This window comes from Drechmeria coniospora, chromosome 03 (genome assembly GCF_001625195.1).
Source record: "Drechmeria coniospora strain ARSEF 6962 chromosome 03, whole genome shotgun sequence".
NCBI classification, from domain to species: Eukaryota; Fungi; Ascomycota; class Sordariomycetes; order Hypocreales; family Ophiocordycipitaceae; genus Drechmeria; species Drechmeria coniospora.
Window position 1 is genome coordinate 6457160 of NC_054391.1, and position 16875 is coordinate 6474034.

The 16875-nt window shown below is 56.2% G+C and overlaps 3 protein-coding genes across 3 annotated transcripts; 1 reads left to right on the forward strand and 2 right to left on the reverse strand.

Moving 5' to 3' along the window:
• Positions 1 to 7521: 7521 nt before the first annotated feature.
• Positions 7522 to 8886, reverse strand: DCS_07518 (uncharacterized protein; the record flags this gene model as incomplete). The annotated part of the gene is made up of 1 exon (XM_040804803.1): positions 7522 to 8886. One exon carries the CDS (start codon positions 8884 to 8886, stop codon positions 7522 to 7524), a length of 1365 nt encoding a protein of 454 aa, XP_040654907.1.
• A 639-nt stretch (positions 8887 to 9525) lies between these two features.
• On the reverse strand, positions 9526 to 12069 carry DCS_07519 (sulfate permease; the record flags this gene model as incomplete). Its single annotated transcript, XM_040804804.1, has 1 exon — positions 9526 to 12069. One exon carries the CDS (start codon positions 12067 to 12069, stop codon positions 9526 to 9528), a length of 2544 nt encoding a protein of 847 aa, XP_040654908.1.
• Positions 12070 to 14974: 2905 nt separating this feature from the next.
• Positions 14975 to 16604, forward strand: DCS_07520 (mitotic check point protein; the record flags this gene model as incomplete). Its single annotated transcript, XM_040804805.1, has 4 exons — positions 14975 to 15523; positions 15593 to 15908; positions 15981 to 16398; positions 16481 to 16604. 4 exons carry the CDS (start codon positions 14975 to 14977, stop codon positions 16602 to 16604), a joined length of 1407 nt encoding a protein of 468 aa, XP_040654909.1.
• Between the last annotated feature and the right edge of the window lie 271 nt (positions 16605 to 16875).

Below are 16875 nucleotides of genomic sequence, written 5' to 3' on the forward strand. Positions count from 1 at the left end.
CCGAGCCGGGGCTGATGCGTCGATGCCGAGTCGCTGGAGACCAGTGTCGGACGGCGAAATGCTAGGGTCAAGACTGCGAGGCGTCGGCAACGACGTCGGAAGCGCTCGATGAGTCTTTTGGCGGATGAAGAGGGTGAAGGGCGGCGAAGGAGAGAATGGTGAGACGAAGTTGAGAGTTGCTCCTTTTGATCCGCAGACCAGGCGAATCGTCCGGTGGTGGGAGGAAAGAGAATGCAAGGAGTACGTAGGTGTGCTAGCGGTCGAGATGTATTAGGCACAAGGTGGTATGAGGATGGTTCGACGAGAAGGAGGCCAAGGCGTCGAGGGGCGGCACGTGGGATATATAGCACGGCAGGGGCGACCCACGGCAAATGTCAGAGAGCAGGCCGGGGAAGGGGATGTGGGAGGAAGGCTCGAGTTGAGCTGGGTCGAATGACACCACGAAGACGTGGAAAGCGGAGCTGGGGTGCCTGCCTTGGTAGGGATACGTACATGTAGGTACACGTCCGTCCGGGTACGAGGATGGGTGCCAGCCGCTGCGTACAGTATGGGCGGACGACCGCAGACGGGGGGGGCGTTGGGGCGAACTAGGTGTAGGCGATGGGTAGGTAGGTAGATGCTAGGTGGTGCTAGGAACGCTAGCCGTAAGGGTACTAGGGTGGTGGTGGTCGACGAGGTTCCGTTGGTGGTGTAGGTTAGCGGTGCCGAGTGCGAATCACAGTGCCGCGGCTGTTGGTTGAGTTGGGTTGGTGCGAGGGTGGTGCGGTGGTGCGAAAGGGATGTTCGTCGACAGTGTGTGGTGGGTGTTTGGCGAATGGATGAGCGAGTGGGCGGGAGTGCGAGTGCGCGTCGATAAGTAAGTATGTGTGGTCGTGTAGGAGTGCGCGTGAAGGTTGTAGGACGAGGGATCGATGGACGGACGAAGGGGTGGTGGGTGGGTGTGGGAGGGAGGGAGGGAGGAGAGGACTCGGACTGGAGAGATGGGCTCTGGAAGTGCGGCGTCATGGCTTCCCTCGATGTAAGTACTGCATGTACATGTATGGTAGGTACGTACCTGCACTCGCACCACCTCGCTTAGATTCACACCTCAACGAATTCGACTAGAGGCAGTTCGTACCTGCGAGTACTTCCAAGCCGTGCATGTGTGATTCGGTACTAGGCAGGTACGTATGGTGCGCACTGAGGGACGGAAGGGGCAATTTGGCGAGAGAGTTCTACACCGTACGGTACGGCGCAGGTGCGAGTGAGTACCTCGAGTGCCGCTCGTTGCCCGAGGTGCGCACGGAACCAACCAGAGCCGCTGCACTGAACGCCTGGCTTTGGGTTGGGAAATGGACGACGCGGGCTAGACGAGCGCTCGGTGGCCGATGCGTCTGGTGCACTGCTGCGGATTATTACTAGCGAGCACCCAGCACCCAAGGTACGAATCAACAGCCAACACTCCAAACACACCCTTCCTCCCTCGTTGTCACGGTCAAACGCAGGTGTGCAAGTAGAGTAGCACGTTATCCTAGCACGGTCTGGCGAAGACGTAGAGCGACACGAGCAGAACGGCCGATCGCCCCAACGTCGTCGTCATCGTCGTGATCGTGCAGCTGCCGACCAACAATGACCGCCCTCCTTCCCCTTGCCTTTCCGCGTCGACTGATTGAACGGCACGCGGGACGCCTAGTTGGATTTGGATAGGATCCGATGGATGGTCAGATTCGTTTGCTTCCTCCTTCCTCCGACGCCCTCTCGATTGTCGTGGCATGCCGACGAGGCGAATGGAATTGGGTTTCTAGGGTGAGCCTGTTCCGCGTCTCGCCTTCGATGGACTCGAAAGCTTGCCGCAGTCTGTCCGCCTGGGTGCGCGCCCTGACCTGGGCAGACCCTGAACGTTGACGGGGACGGGAACCGGCTCAGAACCCCTCAAGCTCCACCACTGGCGTGACGTCGATCCGGCCGAGGACTCTTGGGTTCATGGCGGGTTGCGGGCGAGCTGTTGGCCCACTGGCCCGCACTGGGAGGTTGCCAAGAACAGTTGGGCCTAGCGCAGGCCCTGGTGGACGCCAAGCCAATTGGGGGACGCGGGTGGAGAATGACGCGCCGTTGCGTTGTCTTGCACGGCGTTTCACCCAGGACGGCGCACTAGCCGTAGCCGTTTGGCCGGCTGGTTCGCACGTGTCGTAGCCCGCAGTACGTGCCGCGAATGCCGTCAGCACAAAGGCTCGGTACCGAGCTGTCGCCGCATCCGATTCGACGGGCAATGGTGGGGTGCGGCAGAGGTGAGAGGAGAAGAGAAGGGACGGGAAGAGAGGAGTCGAGGGAGGAAGAACGAGCGGGTAAAGCGCGACGGCGTGGGTACCATGGAGCGAGCGCGGCGGAATGCGAAGCGGCAAAGAGGGGGGGCTGTCGTGCAGCGCTGGGCGACAAGGGTGCATGTGCGACCAAATAGCCCATGCGAGGCTCTAGACTCCAGAGAGGACCGCAGTACGGGGGGCCAAGTAAAGTGCAGTGCTGCACGGCCGTTAAAAGTAGTGCATGTATATTACTTAGATTTGTACGTATAAATATAGCTCGTTCGTTCGTTCCACCAGGCACCTCGCTGTCTGGAGAGCTCCACGAATGCCGAGTGGCTGCACCATCCAGTCCATGTAGATAAGGTACAGTAGGTACCTAGTAGGTAATAGGCGTACTCCTGTACCGAGTACTCCGTATCCGTACATGCAGGTAATTTGGCTCGAAGAGCCGAGCTGCGAGTAATGCCATGCTCCGTATGGAGTACTCGCAAGTAATTACTGTACCGGGGGGTAAACTGCTATTACCTGCCAAGGTACGGAATACTCCGTATTCATCTCCATGCTCGTCCATGAGCAGGCTGCGTCGCTGCCAGGCATTGCAGAATGCTTGTGCCCAGAAATGGTAGACTCACGAACCGAGTGCATGCAATGGTTCTGAGAGGACGGGGCAGGGGGAATGTCTGAACGGGCGCTGACGATGCTTGACGCGCCGTGCTTCGCACAAACTCTGGTACCCCCGGGCTCTAGCCTGTGGTTCAGAAGGTGCGGATGGCTGGTGTTCATTGTGGATCTCCAGCTGTCTACCCGTAATACCTGTAGTGGCACGTTGCATTGATAGTACGGAAACGTCCCTACCAAGTAGTATAGACTCGGCTGCGGCTGGAGGACGGCAGTGGGTTTACAGCACTTACATGGACCCCCAGTACAAGCCCTCGCAAGCACAGTGCTTGCAGTATTCGGCATGTAGTGGAACACCTCGCGACAACTGGGTACCGCCTCTAGTACCTGGTAGTATGGTTGTTTGTACCTCGTGCTTTGTCAGGACAGCGACTAACTACGCCTTGGGTAGGTGCTCTCGGATTCGTTGCCGGCTCGATAGTACACAACAAGTCCGATGCCCTGATTCTCTCGGCTCGTTACCTTTGATGCCACTACAACCGCCGGTAGGGTACTTGGACACCGCGACCCAGTAGCTAGCCACCTGCAGATGCACCACGCGGCCTTGCTTGATGATACGAACGTGAACGAGCACCCGACTCCGTACAGTACGAGGACGCGGATGCCGCCAGCAAACCCTCTGGCCCTCCCTCTCTGGGCAGGACCAATCGCACACACGCGCTCCTGCTCCCATGATGATAATTTTAACACGGCCGGAAAAGACGGACCGCCGCCGCGAGGCCAGCGTGGGCACCATCTTCGTTCCCTGAGCCGGTTGGCCCATGGCCCTGTCATGACTTGCTTGTACGATCAGTCGTGGACGAGCCCATGTATTGGTAGCATCTGTACGTAGTAATTACATGCAACTTGCACGAACTTGCACGAGTACCTATTTGTAAGTACACGCAAGCCGTGCACGGTGAAAATGTGCACAGGGCTCGTCTTTGTGCGTGTGCGGCACTCGTAGTATGACGTGACGCCTGTTAGCATGCATGCACAGGTACCTGTGCTGTTGCCACATGAAGACTCCGACCTGCATGACGTACATGTATGTACTCGTACAGTGTACCTACTTGACCACTGCAGCAGTCCAATGTGCATGCACGGACTTGCATGTACATGCACATGTACAAAGTACGGAGTTCTGCACCTGCAGTAAGAATGGCTGACAGTACAAGTACGGAGTGCTTGCACAACTATTTACTGAATGTGATCATGGAGTGCTGTACATGTGCCGAGCACAACTGCTTACGAGTGTTGAAGGAGCGCAGCGGTGGAATGCCCCGCAAACCCCTTGTACCGTTCTCCTTCCTCAGTTGAGCCGTGTCCTCGCTGCCGTCGACGTCATCCAATGACAAAACGTGCGCTAAAACTATCATCCCTGCCCCCCCACGAGCTCCACTACCTGCCTAGTGCCGTTCACCCAAAGTCCACTGCTTGGGTGGTGTACAAGTACCTGTACTGTAAGTAAGTGCAGTAAGGAGTACGGAATACAAGTACAACTACTCATATTGTACTCCGTGCTTGAGCACCAGCACACGTACTTGCTGTACATTACATGTAAGTACATGTACTTGCAGAAGAGTCGATTCGAGAGAAGAGGCAGGAACTCGCTCTTCGCAAGGAGGGGCATGAGCCATGATCCCGCTGGAAGGACCGAAGGCCCTGTACTGTAGAAAGGCGTGATGTGTCAAACCTGTTAAAAATAAACGTGAACCTACATACCTTATCTATCTTCCAGGTACCTTGTGATCTGTGCTGGACCAGACCATCATTCGCGACGATGGCAGCGCGCAACGAAAGCTACCAGAGATTTCAGACGGCATGAAGCAGCCGCCATGGAAATGTTGCTCCGCTGGCACGTCACCACCGTCACCAACACGCCATGAAATGAAACCTCGCTCTCGCCGCTCATCTAGTTGGCCGTATCGCCGTCGATCCTCGCTCGCCTCGTTCTCAAGCTGTCCGTCCGCCCGCCCGCCCGCACGTCGTCGTCAAACCGCCGGATCCATGTCTGATCCCCCCCCCTCCCCAACCCTTTCCTACCTCGACATTGCGTCAGGACATACCACGCCACGGCTCTTATCGCCGTCGTTGTCGTCAGGAGTATGATGATCTGCGCCGAAATGGCATGGCTCAGTCGCAGAACATGCAGCGCGCAATGACCCAAGGTTTATCCTAACGTTTCAGCCTCTCACGCGGCCAGCTTCCACTTGCATGTCGGACGCCTCACCGTGGAACGGAAGCTCAAGTTGTATGTATGTTTGCATGTAAATACTGGTACTCAATGTACCCAAACTCCCTAGTCGCCCCTTGCCCGCACTTCGTCACCGTTTGCTCTTGGCCGAGTATGTTCCCCCTGAAGTCTATCCAACTCCTACGTCTTAGCAGCTGACACGACATTTGTTGGCGGACTCCAGCATGCTTGGTTCGTGGGCTAATTCGTCGCCGGCACCGCCTAGGACCCAAGATACCCGAGCCCTGTTGCCCAGGGGCCCCCGTAATTTTTGGTAGCACAGGGTGTACATCACGCGGAAAGTTTATGCCTTGCTGTCGCCGCACGCGATATCGGTGGCGGCCGCCGCGCTCGCTGCCGCCCCTTGCCAACAAGCTTGCATCGACGGCTGGGAAACCAATTTCGGTCCCGACTGGCCTCCAAGGCCATCGACGGGGACCCTCTTTCTTGACCGAGCTTGATGTGAGAGCTTGGTACCATGGCTGCTACCTCTGCTTACTATGTACACCAACGAACGGACATGGCAATACTGTCGTCGCGTTTGTCCCAGGCATCTCCCGGTGCAAAGACGGCGAATTGGAACCCGGAGAACTGGGTGCCGCTAGCCCAGCTCTTGGTCATGGAACGGCGCAGAGATCTCCTGAGGCCATCAAGACACCTCTCGCCGGACCCAGCTCCGTTCTGCCAACTCGGAAGATGCGAGCTGGTACAGTCATGCCGGCGGCTATCGAGCATCTTGGAAACCCAACACACTCGGTTTGGTGGACACGACGTCGCAGACGAGCCACTCAGCCTATGGAACACAGCACACGGCCAAAATGATAACCTTGCCGCCTCTGGCACCTGGCTGATCGTTGGCACCCTGAACAAATTGTATCGGGATATACTTGCATGCGCGTTTGATATGCTGACCCGAGGCAGAATAGGATTAGTTATCCCAGGTATACAGCCAGAGTACGCGCTAGGAAATAAGAGCATGTCCACAAAGATAGGGATTGCGAACGTGTCATGAACCATGAACGTAGATACCTGCTCTGCTCTTCATACTGGCCGACGGGCCGGATGCAACCCATACACGACGCTACAGGAAACTGCCGTGCATATGTGCCGGAGCGTCGATCCGTCCAGGCATTGCAGATATATTGTACACAACGTCGCTCTTATTGGCCCCCGCTTCGCAGCTTATTCGAGCACGACCACTACGGCATTTTTTCTCCGGACTAGGCGGCGCTTGATGTCACCACCACAGCTCATCATCCGGGACCAGTCCGACGACGAACGATAGTGTACAGTACAAGAGAACAAAGAAGCGAACGCATCGACATCAAGGATTGGCTGATCGAAACAAATACATCCGCGAATGGTCACTGGTACTTCACCGGACGTGAAATGGAAGCGCCAGCGGTGCAATAGACATGGACTCAGCGCTCGATCCATTCGACCGTTTCATCGCGGCACCAAAAGAAGCAACTCGGCTTCTTTCCATTGTCAAAGGAGAGGGGCATGCAGGGTATTATTGCATGTAGACGAGTCAATCGCTGCACCGATACCTGGCCTGGCATAGGTAGGCGGGCCGGCGAGAATGTGGCCATGATATTTTGGCCGTGGCGGTTGGCAATGCGCCCTGGTGGCTCCTGCAGCACAGCTCACCCTAAAGTCCAACCAGCCATGCGTCTCCCTTTGGCATGGTTCAATGCCTTCGCTTGGCCGGCCTGCGGCCGTGGACCTGCCGTTGGCTAGTACCGAGAAGTGCCGTTTGTGGTGTGCTGGGTATAGGCTGGCAGCCGGGCGAAAATGTGGATGGATGGATGGAGGGAGGGATGGGATGGAGGATGGATGGATGGATAGGCGGATGGCCCAAGATGTTGCGTCTGCATTGGCGCTCCGACCTGAGTTCGTGCCAGAAGCATGTTTGAACGGTTTTGGCATTTTGGACCGGTGGTCTAGAACGGGATTGAACCTTATCCATGTCCTACCAATGTCTCGGGTGTCGGCCTTGGGGGCGGGGAAGCGTAAAAGCGTAAAGGTTGTTTATCGGCGTTCCAGAGCGAAAACGCCATCCTTTCGCTCACGATCCGAGTTCCGAACAAACATTCTTGCCTGCTATCCCACCAATCATCATGGGTGCTATTGACACAAACTCTTGGGCACGACTCCCGGAAGTCTGTACGTCTCGGCGTGTGCGCGTGCACGCGATCCGTCGTTCGCCATTGGCATCCAAACGTCGTCCAAACGGCATCAAAATAGACGTCGTCCATGCGCATGTTCTCTCCGCGCCGAACGTGAAACTTTGCAAACGATGATGTGATTTGCACGAGAATGCCGAAAAACAGACGCACGTGGCAGTCATGTCGCCGCGAATGTGCTCGCATCATCTCGCCTCCGCCCGCATACTCCACAAATGGCGCAGTCGCCAGAGTTTATGTACTTGCTATCCAAGCAGTCCCGACTGCGACATCGCCACAAGTTTGTCGTATCGTCCGGTGCGAGAACGTTGGCGCACACGTGGCATGTCGCCGCCTGCCTCGCATTGGCAAACGAACAGGCGGAGCATGTTATCAGTCTCTCCTTCAACACTCCCTGTTGAGGTGAAAGGGGGCCGGAGCTTGAGGTAGCCTGGCTTGGTTCCATCCGCCCATATGCTTCGTTGCCGTTGTCTCGCTGTTTGACCTTCTCAACCGGCGCTCTTGGAAGTGACTTTGACCTGAACAAGGCCTCGCTAGGTTCAGCCTTCGCGCGCTTCGTCCTGGACGGTTCTCCTTCGTCGGCTGCAAGCTTCTTCTTGTTGCCCGCTCTGCCGTGGACTGGATTCGGGCCACTTCCTGAACCTTCTCCCGTCGACTCGCTCTTGATCCATTTCTGCCCAAAGACGCCCCGCAGCTCGTCGAGTTCCTGTTTGGCATCCGGGTCATTCGCATCCTCATCCTCACAGACCTTCACCATGCCCCTCCCTTTCCTGTCCAGCAGCCGACGTCCGTCCACATCGATTGCGTCCTTCGAATCCAAGTCTTGGGAATCGCCTTCCTCGTACTCACTCTCACTGCCAGACTCACTCTCAGCCTCTTCTGCCGTCTCCTTCTTGAGCTTGACCATGTCTTCCCCCTTTTGCTGCTCGAATCTAGCGAGAGCGGCGGCGGCTCGGAGCTCCCTGCCACGAGCACTGCCAGCCACCCTTGGTTTGGCCGTCAATTTTTTGCCCTTCTCCAGTGTAGCCTTTACCACTTCGTCTGCCCCGAGCGCGACACCGTTCTTGCCGAATTTCTTCTCTATCCGTCTTTCCTTTCTTTCTTGATATGTAAGCGTAGCCTTTGTCGTCCTCTTTCTGCCCCTCGATCGGTATGTCCCACCGCACAGATGCTCCGTCAGGGCTTCATCCGGTTGCACCACGTTCCGCTCCCACTCGCCCGAGGCCAGGCGGGCTCCCCGCCCCCAAATACCCTCACCCGTGTAGGCCTCTCCCATGAGACTGTACATTTCTGCTGCGTAGCTGTTGCGCACGGCCCAAAACGCGCGCGAGTGGTTCATCTGCTTGCAGTGGGCGAGCTCGTGCATCATGACCATCTGGACGTACTCAAACGGCAGCCAGCGGCCCGTCCGCGGCGATTTAAGGACGAGCTGCACCACCTCTCCTGCATTGAAGTTGCGTCCGACGAATTCTCTGTTTGGCTCGTATTCTTCGAGTGTCAAGACGTAGAGGTGATGCTTGCGCATGATGGGTACTATGGAAAGGAGGCGGGGTGTTAATGGCCGATCAATGAAGTTCAAACGTGTTGACGTAGATGGGAATTACCACATTGCGCCGCGATTCGTTCCAGAAAGTCCTGCGATGTTTTTTCTCCAGGCCCCGGCAGCGGCTTGATGAAGACAATGTTTGGATTCGGCTGAGACCTCCTCGTGTTGAGGCGCTCGTAACCCCAAGGCATGGCGATGGAGGGCCGGGTGTATTGTTGGTCGTCGAGTAGGAAATGATCCAGCAGATGCCGCTACGGATTGAGAGATGGTTGGCTGGTGACCATGGTCAATCCCGTTCGTTGTATGTTGAATGAATGTCGAGGATGACGTGTGCTGGTGGGGAAGCGATGCGGCGAAACATACGCGATATCAGGTGACCATTCGCCCAAAATGATAACTTGAGTAAGCCGAAGACAAAGTCCCCCTTATTCCCCCCATGATGAAATGCTCAAGACATTGTCATCGACACAGACTGGACTATCCGGAAACGACGAGTAGATTGAATGAAAAATATACCAATATCATTCATATGCCATTGGGAACGTGAAACTGATTGTTCAACATATGCATCATGCCACCAACTCCCTCAGTTCCAATGCGTCATGCAATATATCAACACTAATCCTGACCACCGCCAACGGATTCCCGGAACTCCTGCCGCGCATCGACATTTGCAATGGCGCTTTGCACAGCACTCGTTAGGTCGACGTAGAACAGTGGCTTGCTGAGGCCGTGAACCGCAGCCCCTCTTCGCCTCGGCTTTGACATGGCCACCAACGGCTTCTCTTCCGCCTGTCTGCCGGAGTCCGCTGCAACTCTGGACCCGAAGAACCCATCCTCCATGCCCACTTCTTCGTCGTCTGCCCGCTGAGACTCGATGCGGAGCTGTCGCTCGTTCGCCTCATCCTCCGCAACCGCCGCCGCCGAGTGCTTGCCTCCAATTTCGGCAACGCTAAATATAGAACGCCACCGGTGATGGGTCCCATCACGTACCTTGGCGGGCACTCCGAAGCCCCCAGCGACGAGAGCGCGCTTGGTCCATCGGTTGTTGATACAGGCAATGTGCCAGTCCACCACGTCCGGCGCCGCGTACAAGTCCAACTGGTTTCGGACGTCAATAAGGCGCTGGACCGAGGTGATGTCGACGTTGTTCACGGAGCTCAAGTCCAGAATAATGGCCTTGAGGGTCGGTCTTCGGGTCATATGCGGCTCCTCGAGTGATTTGTGCGTCCTTCGAGGTCCAGGATCGTTCCAGGGTCTGTCCCCAGGCCTCCCAAACGTTTCAGCACTTGTCCGGCGGGTGCGTGCGAGAATGAACGCTGTCAGATAATCCAGTGAAAAGTTGGCGTTGGGGTAGTTGAATCCTTCTGCAAATCGATAGATGAAAATGCCGGGGTACGGGGATTCGATCTCAACCTCGGGATTCGACCCATCACCGTGGTCGAGTGGTAAAAAAACATTCCGGGCCGCGCTGTTACCGGCCTCTTCAAACGTGCCATACTCGCCCACGGGATTTCTGGGGTCGTCGCCGATGACCTGATCTCCAAGAACGGAATGCACGCGAACCTGGCCGAGGAATCTCCCGCGGCCCTTGAGGATGCGGAATAGCAGTATGGCACCCGACATGCAGACCGTTGTGTACAGACCGCTCTCGATGTTGGCAAAAACACTGACGAGGACACCGGTGAGGAAGACGACAACTTCCAAGGGAGAGACGTTCCAGAACTGGTAGATGGTATTCGGCGGCGTGATGAGATCGCCCACCGCATGGATGATGACGGCCGAAAGCGCGGCGTTGGGGATGTAGAAGAAGGCATCGGTGGGTAGATATGTGGCCAGCAAAACGACAAGACCAGTAACCGTGCCGGCGGCTGGTGTTCGAACGCCCGCCTTGGAGTTGACGGCACTTCGACTAAATGATCCCGTGGAGGGATAAGCAGCGAGGAATGCACCGAGAATGTTGGTGATGCCGATGGCAACCATTTCTTGGGAGGGGTCGATGCTGTAGTTGTTGACTCTCCCGAATGACTTGGAAATGGCAACGTGCTCAACAAGCATGACGATGACGGTCGCTGGAAGATGAGAGCCAAACTGGGCGACGATGCTTCTCTTCACCACCGGAACGCCGGCGTCGCGGAATCCTGGGGAAGAACGGTCAACATGATACGGAGACTTTCGACAATGCTTCTCCTGCCTACCCTTTGGTACGGATCCCAGAAGGCTGAAGGCTGGCCCACCTCGCCTGTTCCTGTTGACTATCCAGCTCACCATGGTGCACAGAAGAATGATGACGACGGTTCTCATGGTGCTTGCAAAAAAGAGGACTCGCTTGTGCTTCGGGAGTCTCTCCGCTGCCACCGCGAGACAGTATCGGATCAAGTACAGTGAGAGGAGGGCTGAGAGGCCCAAGGTAGCATCAAGCTTCATCTCTGGTAGGCGTGTCAGCGTGTTGATGAGGACCAAGTACGGGGAATCCCTGTTGGAAAACCCGCCGACTCCGAGGAGGGCCGGCAGCTGGCTGACGACAATGGTAATGGCAGAGCCCGTCATGAAAGCAGACAGGGAAGTGATGGAAATTAGGTCGACTATCCAGCCGCAGCGTAGCAAGCCAATGACAAGGACGACAGATCCGGCGATGACGGCGAGGGCTGACGCAACAACGTGAGGCGGAACGTCCTTGCCAGCCGGACTCGAGTTGACGTCCTCGACGACGGAGCCGACAACGGTGGACAAGACGGCGACGGGCCCGATGGATATGTCCTTGGCGGTGCCGAATATCCAGTATATCATGACGCCAACAAAGGAAGAGTACAGGCCAAACTGAGGCTCAAGCCTGGCCAGCGAAGCATAGGCCATGCCTTGAGGGACAAGAATGGCGCCGATGGTGACGCCGGCGACGACATCCCCGGCGAACCATTGCAGATTGTAGTGACCTATCCAGGACAGAAACGGGAAGAGGGACCGGGAGTAAAGGGCGAGAGTGTTTGTTGAGGGCAGCTGGCTCCGAAACCATTCGGCAGTTGTCGGAAGATCTTCGACGAAGGTGTCATCGGCCAGGGTCGTGGGGGCCGTCTCGTATCGGGCCAGTTGATCAACATTGCGTTGACCAGGGTCCTGGACCTTGATGCCAAGGAACTCGGCCAAAGCTGACAGGTGTGACATGGGATAAATGGCATAAATTCGACCATCGAAGTGCCGACAAAGTTTTGGCGGACCGGGGGAGCATGCGCGGGAGGGGAAGAAAGAGGAGGAAACGAGGACTTGCAGGAAGGTGCCGATGTCATGCCATGGCAGTCATTGGAGATGCTGGACGATGAAATCAGGGCTTCGATTGACGCGGGCTACCGAGAAGGAGCAGGCAAGTGGAAGCACAGTCCAATATCACCTTCGATTCCGACTGCGAGCAATGCAAGGCCTGGCGTATGAATGCTGGATGATGCGCTGCGATTACCGAGGTTCTATCATGACGCTTTTCAAGAACTGACGAGGTCGAATGCAAGAAAGAACCAGAAAGGCTCCAAGACAGTGGGGGGAAGGATGTAATATGAAGGACGTCACGACAGGCGATGGTAAGGAGGGCGGCGGACGAGTGGTAGGGAATGGAGATGTGGCAAGGGACAGTGGGACGGGCAGCATTTTAACGTCATGGCGTCGGCCATTCGCCCACACTCCGAGCTCGTCGTGGGGAAATGTGCTCAATGCTCGCTTGCAGAGGGATGACAACATCAATCGGCAGGGAATCCCGACGTTTCTGGAACGGAGCACTCGACGGTAGGTCTCCTGACGGACTGGCATCAGCACCAAGGTGAGGAGGCGATGGCGACATTCAGATAGTGTGTCAGAAAGCCAATGGGTGTGCGGTGTACTCCCTACTTGCAAACACTTGGGCTGGCTGCTCGTGCTACAAGTACTTGCAAGTACGGAGTACATGTAGGTGTGATTACATGTACAGACTCCCTATGGGGAACTTGTCCTGTACACCTACGGAGTACTCCGTAAGTCCCTGTAAGTACATGTATTTATTTACTTACTTAAGTACTCCGTACTGTAAGTACTTATACTCCGTACATGTGGCTCGGGAGGCATGGGCTGGGATGGTGGCTGGGTGGGGGTGCAGGGGCAATAGCGAGATCTGAGGTCCACTCGGTACCTTCTTAGCACCCTTGGCAGGTACGGCCTGTACACCTACAACACACCAACAAGTATTATTACAAGCGGTACTCCGTACTGGTGAATAACAGGGCACTAATGAATATTACCTCTCCGTACGAGTACAGGTAGAAACAACTGTACAACAACTGTACCTGTGCGACGCGGAATCTTCTAGTTGCGATTATTCTCTTGGATGATTCTCCGCAGGCCACGCACATCTCGCCATGGAGGCATAGTTTGAATTCCTACCGAGTACTGTGCAACTATTTCCTCTCGATATTTTTCTGTACGTTGCACACGTGCTCACATGTCTACAATGTACAGCACCAGCACATGAAATAGGCATCTGCATATGTGCATCACTGGGAACAGGGAGATGGAAATGGTCATCGGATTTGCCCCTCTACGAACTGTAGCTGCACAAACACTGCTGGTTGATGTCGCCATTCCCATTAACCGTTGTAAGAATAGTGCGGGCGGACAAGGGGCGCGCCGCCATCGCCCTGAACCAACAGGCAGAGCATTTTGTGCGAAGCCAAGCCCCGATACTGGTAAAGAGCCCCCATGATGCTATTTGCCGAGGCTCTGCGGGTGATTACATACACTTACGTTGTACACGTATCCCGAACCGTACGTAAGGAGGTATGTAGGACGCCGACCACAAGTGCCATTCTACGAAGCAGCAGCGCAGCAGTGTGAGCAGCAATGTGCATGGACAGTATACGGGGTCGGATACAGCAAAGTCACGAATCTCACAAAAAGATACAACGCCGATGAAAACCCTCTTCCGTTCTACTCGAGAGCATCGATGGGCCTAGGTCTCTGCTGATTTATCTTTTTGCCTGCCCATGACCTGCAACGCTGGCGGAGGGAGGGGGAGTCGACATCAATCTTCGGCCAAGTTCTTGCCAAGGGCGCTGGAACAGACACACTGCTACCTACTGCGGCGGGCCTCGTTGCTATCTGAAATGCGTAGTTTGAGCCCAACCAGATCGCCACAACACAGACCAGTGCACAGATCCATTCGCTGCACAGGTACTGCCTCGATCCTCTGCGTATGGAGCGGATTGGAGGTTACACCATTGACATGTCTAAACCCCAGATATAGACTGGAACTCCTACTTTCTCGGCACCTATTGGTACCAAGTAGGTAATGCCCATTGCTGAATGGAGCGCTTCTATGAAGTACAACTACTATTAGCAGCTGTTCATGCGCAACCGATCGGGTACCAGGAGGTCGAACACTCTCAACTCTGTCGACTCGAAGCAAGTAATAGGATATCAGGCGATAATAGTGGATTACTTGTATACTACGGACTAGGTATTTAGTAGTATGCGAGTGCTGAAAGTGCTTCCCTCTGCACCTACTCCGTACTCGAACAAGTGTTTGCTGGCAAATACCTTGGAAAATACGTACCTGGGTTGGTGCGTCTAGTGAACGGCGAACAGCGTACTCTGTACTCCGTACGGAGTAGTACAAGTACAATTTATTTGGGCTACACATGTACACATTTTGTACACGTATAGTAAGCCCTTCAGTATACCTAGCAATACTCAAGTACCTACGGAGTACGGAGTAATAGAGAATATGGGATTTAGGTGTCGCACAAGAACCTACACATCGTCGCTGGTGTGCCTGGTTGGAGTTCCCTGCTCGCTTGATGCTGATGGCGCGACGGTTCCCAGCCACCCCACTAAATTCCCAGGGTACCACGTACTATAGTCCCTATACCCAGAGGAATAGTGGTAACCGGCCTGCTGATGCCCACCTCACCACCACTACCTACGACCAGTACCCAGTAATTAGTATTACTCGTCCATAATTATCTACTCCATCCTCCGTGCTCCGTACTCCCTCCATGGTTGATGCGGACACTCGACCCGTCTGCTGATCTTCAACGACATCCTAATCCCGATGGCCATGACACCTCTGGCAGGTGCCCTTGGCTCTCACAGTCCTCTCCCCTATTTTGTCACCGACATGGCGAGCCCGTCGCGGGAGCCGATGGTGCCCTCGCAGAGCGCGTTCCGCCATCCGACGACGCACCAGAATGCCAACGCCGCAAACCTCCAACCCCCCCCCTCCCCCCGGACGCATCGAGCGCTGCGAAGGCTCCAGTCGGCGCACAACCTCGGCGCTTCTCGTCCATTCCATCAGCCCTCGCTCCTTTCTCCCCAGAGGCATCCGGTGAACGACAGCGTCTCCCCGACGAGGGATCGGGGGCGCACCTCCCATCGCGGACGCGCCAACAGCGATGCCACGCCCCCTCGGGTGAACCACATGGGCGTCATTGCCGCCGCCGCCAAGCACCTGCGGCCCGTCAAGCCCTCATTCTCCCACGGCCACCTGACCCTGCAAAAGATCATTCGCGGCGGGCCGAAAGACGGTGATTTTGCCGGTGCCCTCGAGAGCGCGAGATTCAAGGTGCTCGAGGAGGGCATCAAGAGCGCGGAAAATGGAATGGTATTGTGCCCCCTCACCCTCTCGCGTAACCCCCAAACCGGCTGACACTCCATCTTCTCCCCGTCCTAGTCAAGACGTAGAATATACGTCTGGCTCGTGTTCCTCGACACGCCAATGTCGTCGGCCGACGAATACCTCTCCCTCATCCATCGTGGTGCTTCGGCCGCCTACACCAAGATTCGCAACGACACGTTCCGCACCCTCACGACCGACCCTCTGTTCCGACGACGCGTCAGCGAGGCCAGCTTGATTCGCCTCCTCAACGCCGTTGCTTGGAAGTTGCATGACGCGAAGGAGGATCAGCGCCAGAGCAGGCCGAGCAGCCGGCAGTCTTCCCACCGACGAGAGAGTCTGGCGGGGAGCGTGTCTGGACACTCCCAAGCAAGTATGCTGCCGTCCTTTGCATCGTCGACGACTGTATGGTTGTGCCGTGAGCTGACGATCTGCCCTTTTCCAGGGTCCAATCTCGGCCCGGAGCCAGGCACCTACGTTCAGGGCATGAACGTCCTGGCCGCGCCTTTTCTCTACGCCGCCCGCAGCGAGGCCGAGGCATTTGCCGCCTTCCACTCGCTCATCACGCGCGAATGCCCGGCCTACATCCGCGGAGCCATGGACGGCGTCCACCGGGGCCTTGCCCTCGTCGACAAGGTCCTCGCCATCGTCGACCCCAAGCTCAGCATGCATCTCACCGCCAAGGGGCTGTCGGCCGAGATCTACGCCTTCCCCTCCGTCCTGACCCTCTGCGCCTGCACCCCGCCGCTTCCCGAGGTCCTGCGGCTCTGGGATTTTTTGTTTGCGTACGGGACCCATCTCAACATCGTCTGCATTGTCGCCCAACTCGCCGCCATGCGATCTCAGATCCTCGAGTCGCCGAGGTTCGTCCACCCACCCCCTCCCACTGCTCCCTTGACGGACATGGCTGCGGCGAAGGCAAGGCAACGGCTAACCGCATGCCAGTCCCAACAAGGTCCTCCGATCATTCCCCCCACTGAATGCCGAACTCGTCCAGAGATTGACGATGGGCATCATCAACATGATCCCGGACGACCTCTACGCCGAGATCGTCACGCACGCGCTATGATTTCAGTTTCTTCATGAGATAAAAGTAACGTCACGAGATATGTCTGGATTCTGCGTGGAAACGCTTCATGACTTGTATATGATAACGACAGCAAGAAGAACGGCCCCATGCGGCCACCGGCGTTGGATAAGCCGGGCGGGTTGCGACCGGCCGCAGGCACAGCCCGATGAGTAAGTGATAATTAGCCAACAGCGCAGGTGGGAGTGGCACGGCTGTGCACGGCAAGATTCTTTTGTACGATAGTGATTACCCTTTCATTCTATTTCTGTCA